We start from the raw sequence: 8,807 nt of genomic DNA, 5'->3' as shown, positions 1-8,807 counted from the left end.
ATATATTTGTGTTTAAAGGGGGAGACAATTGAGGATATTAGCTAACCGGGAAGGCTGCAGAGAATCACTCTACTGTTTTGTTTGCACATGTAGGGCTCATTTCATTGAAGCACTCCTCAGCCCCGTTCTTAAAAGTGGAGCCCTTCCTTCCTGGACACTACGAAGTTCTGGACTTAAAACCAAACGGCAAAGTTGCATCCGTGGAAATGGTGAAATACCATCATTGTACGGATGAACCGCTGCACGCCCTCTATGACAGCGTGGAGAAACTCTTCCCAGGTGAGCCATTCACACAGTCTGAATCAATTTGATTCTGAGATGTTGATGGTAAGATCTGCGTCCTCTGATTCGGAGGTGGTGAGATGGTCGCAGTGCCGGGCCATCCTGCTGGTGTAGGGACTGCATGCCTCCCCTCAGCCAGCTCAGTCTCGGCTTCTCTGGGGATGCCTCATTCCCTTTCTGTGTGGCTAGGTTTCGAGTTAGAAACGGTGAAGAGCAACCTGCGGATCCTTTTTGACAATGCTATCCGGAAGCGCCTGATGACGGACCGGAGGATCGGCTGCCTTTTATCAGGTGAGGCCAAGTTAAGGAAAACAGACTGTCATGCTGGGATTTAAGGGAAATGATTTGTCACTGGCCCTCGCTTTATTACAGATGTGTTTGTTAGTGTAAGAGCTGGTTGGTACACATTTCCTTATAATCCTGTGTACCCATCTTCTTAAACCACGTATTTGATACGGTTACCATTGTAGGGACCAGTAAAATTTATGTATTATATTCTTCACTCACTAAAGCTGATTTCAGTTTATAAAACTTGGAGCTCTTGAGAGCTAAACTCCAACCCACACGCTAAGCAGGTGTGTAACCACCGTTTTCCGGTCCGGTCTCATGAAGGCACGTAACCATCAGCTTGTTCTCATGCTGCAGGGGGCCTGGACTCCAGCTTGGTTGCCGCCTCCCTGCTGAAGCAGCTCAAGGAGGCCCAAGTGCAGTATCCTCTCCAGACTTTTGCGATCGGCATGGAAGACAGCCCCGATCTTCTGGCCGCCAGAAAGGTACATGGCTGCCTGCTCGTTGTGTAGTTAGAACTTAATCTTGTGTTTAGCTTCAAAATCAAGCAGAAGGGGTCCTAGTTTGCCTGCTGTCACTGGGATAAAGGAAAGGGCTCGTTTGGCTTATGGATGCCGTGTCACGGTCCATGGAGGGAATCCAAGGTGAGGCAGCCCTGCAGGCAGGCACCGAAGCAGAGGTCATGGACCACTGTCTGCTCCTCCTGGCTCCAGATAGCTCACCTCAGTCCTCAACCTGAGTCCTTGCCTTGATAATGGACTCTGACTCGGAATAATGTAAGCCAAATAAACTCTTTCCTCTGCAGGTTGTTTCTGCTCACGGTCATTATCACAGCCGTAGAGGGCAACCTAGGGTAGAAATTGGTACGCGGATTGTGGGGTGTTGCTGTGACAGACCTGAGCACGTTGTTGTGGGAGGATTGTGGAAGGCGCTTGGAGCTGTGGGCTGGAGAGCTCAGAGTTTGTGTGCTAACGTGGAAGGTTAGAAGAAAATGCTGAGAGCTCGGCACGTGGGGGGGAGACCTGGCGTGGGAAGGGAGCGCTCTGCACACGGTAGGGTCTAGCGTGGGAAAGGAGAACTCAGCATGTGGGGGGGAGACCTGGCGTGGGAAGGGACAGCTCGGCACGTGGTGAGGGGGCTGGCGTGGGAAGGGAGAGCTCAGCACGTGGGGGGTGGCTGGCGTGGGAAGCCAGAGCTCGGCACGTGGTAGGGGGGCTGGCGTGGGAAGCCAGAGCTCAGCACATGCGGGGGGGGGGGCTGGGGGCACACGCGGAGGGCCTGGCGTGGGAAGTGAGAGCTCGGCACACGGGCGGGGGGTGGGGTGGGGCTGGCGTGGGAAGTTTTTATGATACCTTAAAAGTTTTTATGATAAGGGTCTGCGGTTCTGGCGAGCTGAGGCTGAAGGTGGGTTGTGACAAGACCCACTCCACTTAAGCGAAACCTTTTCTGACACAAAAGTGCCGTTTCTGTTTCTGCTGCTGACCTCGGTGATTATTTTAAATAGAACAAAAGTGCTAGGCTTTTGTCCATTGGTTACTTCTGTTTTTTTTTGGGACAGAATTTCTCTGTGTAGCCTAGGTTGTCCTGGAACTCTCTCTCTAGACCAGGCTGGCTTCAAACTCATAGATCCACTTAGCTTTGCCTCCCGAGTGCTGGGATTAAAGCCGGCCGTCACAGCCACCACTACCATTGCCCAGCTCTGTTTCTCTTCGCCGTGCGAATTCAGGATGCCTTGAGAGGAACTGACCTGCTTCACTTTCAAAAGTAGGACTTTAAAAAAAACATGGATTTTTCTTCACAATTAGGTGGCAAATTATATTGGAAGCGAGCATCATGAAGTCCTTTTTAATTCCGAAGAAGGCATTCAGGCCCTGGATGAAGTCATATTTTCCTTGGAAACCTATGACATCACGACAGTTCGAGCATCTGTAGGTAAGCGGTTTTGCTGTAGCGAAGAGCTTTAATACTGACAAAGGAGACGGTTTAAAGTGATTTCAGTTTAAGAAGGGTTGTCTAAATAGGAATACAAGCAAAATTCCTCTATGCTATAAATATATTTTTAAAGACCACGTAAGAGTGCCCTTTTCAACTGGAGGAAGTGCTTTTAATGAATGTAACCAGGTCTTTGGGACACTGAATTTACAAGGTTAGCTCTGCCTACAGTCTTAAAGACCGCTTCATAAGAATAAACAACAGCCCACGTTTACCAAGCACGCACTGCGTGCTAAGCTCTGTGTCCCACATTTCATATGAATTATGTATGGCTGCCTCAAAGGAACTCCATCGTGGCAGTGCGATGGCCCACCCCTGATGGTTCAGCGCCCAAGCGACTGAGGAGGAGGGGGATTGCTATACATTTCGCCTTTATGGCATCACTATAGGGTGGATGCACAGTTTGGCTCGCCTTCCTCCCGTTTTCTCTGTATAACGTGTCTTGGGTGGTATAGTTGAGTTTCGCCAACCGAAGCCGGAAAACTCTGTTGCTGGCGTTAGTCTGAGCTGCAGTGCAGCAGCTGTGTGGACTCTGTTGCTGGCGTTAGTCTGAACTGCAGGGCAGCGGCTGTTTACCTAGCACTTATACTGTAGCTGGTATTGCACATAATCTAGAGGTGGTTTAAGGTACAAGAATGTTTCACGGTGTTGCAGGTTCAGACTTAAGCAATAATCCAAGTGCTTCAGTGAAGTGAGTTTTTGTTTGCTCTTGCATATAAGACTGTGACTACAGTATACTGTGGTCTGCTAAGTTCCTTGATTTAGGATTATCTCATTGCTGTTGGTCATCTAAGCTGTGGGAAAATGATGCGGTATGTTTGCTCAATGATGGTTGCTCGTCTTTTATAAGAAATGAACTTCCTCTGAGTCCCCACAAAGTTGTCTTAGTTGGGGTTTCTCCTGCTGTGAAGAGACACCGTGACCACAGCAACTCCTACCAAAAAATACATTTAATTAGGGTAGATTGCTGTTTCCAAGTTCAGTTCATTATCATCATGGCGTGACATGGCGGCATGCAGGCAGACGCGGTGCTGGAGAAGGAGCTGAGAGTTCTGCATCTTGACTTGCAGGCAGCAGGAAGTGGTCTTAGTCACACTGAGCAAAGAAGCTTGAGCAAAGGAGACCTCAAAGCCCGCCCCCACGGTGACACACTTCCTCCAGCAAGGCCACACCTCCTAATAGTGCCACTCCCTATGAGCTTATAGGAGCCAGTTGCGTTCAAACCACCACAAAAGCCAAACTCAATAAAATAAGATAGCCTGTATATGTGTATAGATTATGTGCAAACACTATCACTTTATAAGAAGCTGAGGTATCTGAAGATTTGGGTAGCTGAAGAGAGGCCCCAGAACTAATCCCATATTGAGGGAACAGTGTTCTTTGATTGTTTTATTTATTTATTTATTTTTTTGAGACAGTTTCTCTGTGTAGCCTTGGCTGTCTTGGAACTCACTCTGTAAGCCACGCTGGCCTCAAACTCAACACGATCCACCTGCCTCTACCTCCTGAGTGCTGGGATTAAAAGTGTGTGCCACCACAGTCCAGCTGGGAACACTGTTCTTTATAAAACAGGGGACAGATCTATATTGTAAAACGTTTTCCTTAAGGAGCTCTTATGTGGATGCATTGTAAGTACCCCGTCACACAGCTTACCAATTATTAGTTATTGTCATGTAAGCTGTCCTAGTTTTAGGTGAACACATTCTGAGATTAGACGGGGTGGGGGGGCACACATCAGATAGATTCAGTGTTGCTTAGCCTTAAAATGCTGTTAGCTGAGTGAGTAGTTCACTTTTAAACTCTGGAGTACAATGAAACAATACTGCAGTGATTTGGCCTTCTGAAAGATAATTAAATAAGCACATTTATAACATGTCTGTGGTTGAATTTTCATGGGGTGGAGGCAGAGTTAGAAAGAGAAGAAGAATAAAGATGAGATCAGAGGGGACGGCGGTGGATAGAGAAGAGGAATGGGTGCCGAGCCAGCCTGTTCAATACCACAGAGAGCCTTAGTCCAGTGTGGAATTTGGAGGTTGAAAACTGATAATAGAAAAGAATAAAACAATTAAAACTAAGCCATTTTTGTTAGTCAATCCATTTTTTCTGTTACTGTAATGGATAACCCCAGGCAAACAACTTTTTAAAAATGAGGTGTTTTTTGTTTTTTTTTTAACTCATTATTTGTAGGCTGAAAGCCCCGCAGCAGACACTTTGGTGGGCAACGTGAAGGAGAGAGATCGTAGTGATATCAGAGGCCAGAGAATAGAGAAGCGTTCTGTTTAGACAATTACTCAGGAGAACTAATTTGTTTTTTTTCTGGGAATCGCCTTAATGCCTTCAGAGGCGAGATTCTTGAGTACCGCGGTTGTTCCGAGCGGGCCTCACCCACTCCCTCTCACTTTGCCATGGACCACACAACCACCCAGAGTCCTTGGGAGAACCAGCTGTATCAGAAATGGTGCACTCCCCAGGCCCTTTCCGTAGTAATGTTAGGAGGAAGCCATGGTAGTTAGGGATTTGGGCACTTCAATTCAGCAAAATTTTGAGGTAGAGAAAGAAATCTTGCTCTAAGAACATAATTTCAGAACCTGTTTATAAAATATTGCCGTGGTTTCTAGGCTTATTTTATTGCCTAAGTTGGATCAGCTGTGTGTCAATGCCTCCTAAATATTTACGCAATCACTTGGAAGCTGCTTATATTATCTAAGTCCAGCAAACCGCTGCAACCTGCAGTTGTTTCTGAAAGCCATGTAAAGGCTTTCTAGAACACACACTGACATCAGTGCCAATTTCTTCTTCATTTAAGGTATGTATTTAATTTCCAAGTATATCCGGAAGAACACAGACAGCGTGGTGATCTTCTCGGGAGAAGGGTCAGATGAACTTACACAAGGGTACATATATTTCCACAAGGTGAGCACTCTGGAGAGAGAAGGTGGCCGTCCAGGCTGAGTTAAGAAAAGCCAGGATCACTTGACTGTTCTCTATACTGTCTTCGTAATGAGTAACATTTGTGTGTGGGTGTCTGAATTGATGGTGTCTGTTTCTTTTAGGAGAAAGGAGTCTCAGTAGTATCAGATACTTTTTGTTCTTGAAATTAAACATGAGAATTGCTTTTATTTTTTATCTATCTGTCTGTCTGTCTGTCTATCTGTCTATCTAATCTATCAATCTATTTTTATGGTGTCTGTTTCTTTTAGGAAAAAGGAGTCTCAGTAGTATCAGATACTTTTTGTTCTTGAAATTAAACATGAGAATTGCTTTTATTTTTTATCTATCTGTCTATCTATCTGTCTGTCTGTCTATCTATCTGTCTATCTAATCTATCAATCTATTTTTGTTGTTGTTTTGTTTTTTGTTGTCCCCACCCTCAAGACAAGTGCTCATATGTAGCTCTGACTGTCCTAAAACTCACTATGCAGACCAAACTGTCCTTCAAAATCACTGCCTCTGCTTCTCTCTAGTGATGGAATTAAAGACACACAACACCAGGCCTAACTGCTTTTGCTTTTTGTTTGTTTGGTTGGTTGATTCCTGTGGAATTGTGGCTGTTGATTTCCACGTTAAGCACTTTGGAGGTGGATGGATCTGTCTTATAAAACATTGCTGGCCTCTGAAGTCATATACTCTACCCTTCCTTACCTTGTTTTCTGTCTTGCTTATCTTGTGTTTTAAACGTAAAAGGGGATGACAAAGGCTGCCTGTGTGCCAAAGCCACTCACTCACCTTTCTGTTCACTGCATAGGCTCCTTCTCCCGAGAAGGCAGAGGAGGAAAGTGAGAGGCTGCTGAAGGAGCTCTACCTGTTTGATGTTCTCCGAGCTGACCGCACCACTGCTGCGCACGGGTAACCTTATACCCAGCTGTGGAATGAACGGAGAGGGGAAGAAACTTAAAATGAGATCAGTTGCCTTTGCTTACTTTTTTGTTTCTTTCCAGTTGGCTTAAAAGTACGATTTTTAGTTAAACTTGTCCCTAAAGAGCTGGGCTCTGCCCTGGGTACTAACATTGGGGTGGGAGAGAGGGTCTTCTGAGGGTGTGTCTTTAAATCATAAAAGTAACGTGCCTTTGACCTAGAGGGAAGGCTGCAGCTGCTCTTTCTGAGCCTTTTAGAGTGTCCTCCAGGGGCAGGGAATGAAGATGCATGAGGCTTGATAAGACCGTATACTAAAAATACATTTCTTTGGAGCCGTTTCTTCTTGGCTAGAGTTTTCACATGTAACTGGGTTTGTTGAAGAATAGAATCATATTGTACACGATAAACACCTGTTCAATAATGTAGCTTCTTCTACCGAAGCACATGTAGTTGAATAGGTGGGAATCATAGGTAGTACCTATCTGCATATCCTGACCAGAGTCACGAGGACTCTCTACATGATGTGACATTTGCGTATCTTCAAGACGAGGCCACTCGTGATTCTTAAATCTCCTGCTCTCAGAGAAACAGTTAATTTTTCGTAGGCACAGAAGGAAAGAGATAGTTTCCAACAGGAAGCTTCCCCACTAGATGCTGGTGTTATGAGTACAGACTTTAGTAAGCATCCAGTTGTGTTAGAGTGGCTGTTAGGAGGCCGGAACATGCCTCTGTAATCTGCATTCCTCAGCCTGATGCAGCTGCTGGGACGCACACAGCAGCTGCTGGGACACACGTGGCCCCTGCCGACCAGCTTTGTTTTCTGTTTTCCTCCAGTCTTGAGCTGCGAGTCCCGTTTCTGGATCATCGGTTTTCCTCTTATTACTTGTCTCTGCCACCGGAAATGAGAATTCCAAAAGTAAGTAAATCAACCCTGGATAAAAACCCCAGACGCCGTTCGTTGGCTGTGCTGGTGACTTCGCTGACCTTGCTTTTGTGTTCACGTCAGAATGGGATAGAAAAACATCTCCTGAGAGAGACGTTTGAGGACTCCAACCTGCTGCCCAAAGAGATCCTCTGGAGACCAAAAGAAGCCTTTAGTGATGGGATCACCTCAGTCAAGAACTCCTGGTTCAAGATTTTACAGGACTATGTTGAACATCAGGTCTGTCTTTGAAGATCCTTTCTGGAACAAGAAGATCCTTTCTGGAACAAGACAGATTAACAGAGATCTGGGAATCTCTTGTATTTAGTATGACTAGTTGTGGATGAAGGAAAATGAACGAAGTCGAGGTGACATAGTAATTATCACTGACCCTTTGTGTATAGGTCTGGGTACCGTGGGTACGAAGAAATCAAACATTGAGCCTCTAAATACAAAACATGTGTGAGAATTTTTAAGCACTCACGGCATCTGTTTATTTTTGAGCTCGTTTCAGCGTTTTTCTAACCACTGTGTGGCGTAGAGGGTCTTGCTGACTTTGTAATGTGTGTGTAGCAAAGCAAGTGCAGAGCAAATGGGTGACGTTCCTGACTTCTCTTACAGGTCGATGATGCAATGATGGCCACAGCAGCCCAGAGGTTTCCCTTCAATACTCCCCAAACCAAGGAAGGTTACTACTACCGGCAGATCTTTGAGCGCCACTACCCAGGCCGGGCTGATTGGCTGACCCATTACTGGATGCCCAAGTGGATCAATGCCACCGACCCTTCCGCCCGCACCCTCTCCCATTACAAGTCGGTTGCCGAAGCTTAGGCGCTCTCTAAACGCTAGTGTGAAGTGTTTCTTCTGACTCAGAAGGTAGAGACATCGAGACCCAACACAGCAATGATGCGAGCCAGCCACCAACCACTCCGGCTTTTGTGGGCATGGAAAGAAATAAAAATATTACACCTGCAATGTTTCTGGTGGTGGATGCTAACACAGCCTCATTAGAGGCAGCTAAAGACGGAGTGGTGGCTGCGGTATAACCGTCATGTGGATGGCAGTGAGCTGAAGGGGAGAGCTGGTGATCTTCGCATCTCAATTCTGCCTACGCTCCTAGCAGCTCCTAGGTAGACGTGGATGTGAGTCCTCCGTGAGACCTCATGACTGTTCTGCTGAATAGGACAGCAATTCAGCTTTTTTGCTTTCTTATATTGTGGTAATATCCCCTCTGAAGACTTGTGGAATTGGGGCTAAACTTCTCAAATAGAGTCAGATGCTAAGTTAGGCTTCTGTGGGTCTCTGTGGAACTGTTTATAACACCGATACACAACACTGGGCATTGTGAAACTAGTTCGCATCACACAGCTTTTTCCTCTAAAAGTTTCATTATAGGAGTGGGCCAGTTATGGACCCTGGGCCATGGTTTATTGATGTTTATTACAGAAGAATATGTAAACGTGCTTGG

General features: G+C 46.0%; 1 protein-coding gene across 2 annotated transcripts in view; it reads left to right on the top strand.

The window, feature by feature from the left end:
- Asns (asparagine synthetase (glutamine-hydrolyzing)) overlaps positions 1 to 8,310 on the top strand; it is an 18,668-nt gene extending 10,358 nt beyond the window's left edge. For both annotated transcript variants that reach the window (XM_005363711.2, XM_005363710.3), the window contains exons 4-12: positions 94 to 279; positions 472 to 573; positions 928 to 1,055; positions 2,376 to 2,502; positions 5,369 to 5,475; positions 6,308 to 6,408; positions 7,252 to 7,333; positions 7,424 to 7,579; positions 7,961 to 8,310. In XM_005363711.2, coding sequence (XP_005363768.1) covers positions 94 to 279; positions 472 to 573; positions 928 to 1,055; positions 2,376 to 2,502; positions 5,369 to 5,475; positions 6,308 to 6,408; positions 7,252 to 7,333; positions 7,424 to 7,579; positions 7,961 to 8,170 — 1,199 coding nt within the window. In that variant the 3' untranslated portion in view covers positions 8,171 to 8,310. The remainder of the gene's footprint in view (positions 1 to 93; positions 280 to 471; positions 574 to 927; positions 1,056 to 2,375; positions 2,503 to 5,368; positions 5,476 to 6,307; positions 6,409 to 7,251; positions 7,334 to 7,423; positions 7,580 to 7,960) is intronic.
- Positions 8,311 to 8,807: the final 497 nt, after the last annotated feature.

The sequence above is a fragment of the Microtus ochrogaster genome, linkage group LG10, assembly GCF_000317375.1.
Source record: "Microtus ochrogaster isolate Prairie Vole_2 linkage group LG10, MicOch1.0, whole genome shotgun sequence".
Lineage (NCBI taxonomy): Eukaryota > Metazoa > Chordata > Mammalia > Rodentia > Cricetidae > Microtus > Microtus ochrogaster.
This window is presented reverse-complemented; position numbering and strand designations above follow the sequence as displayed.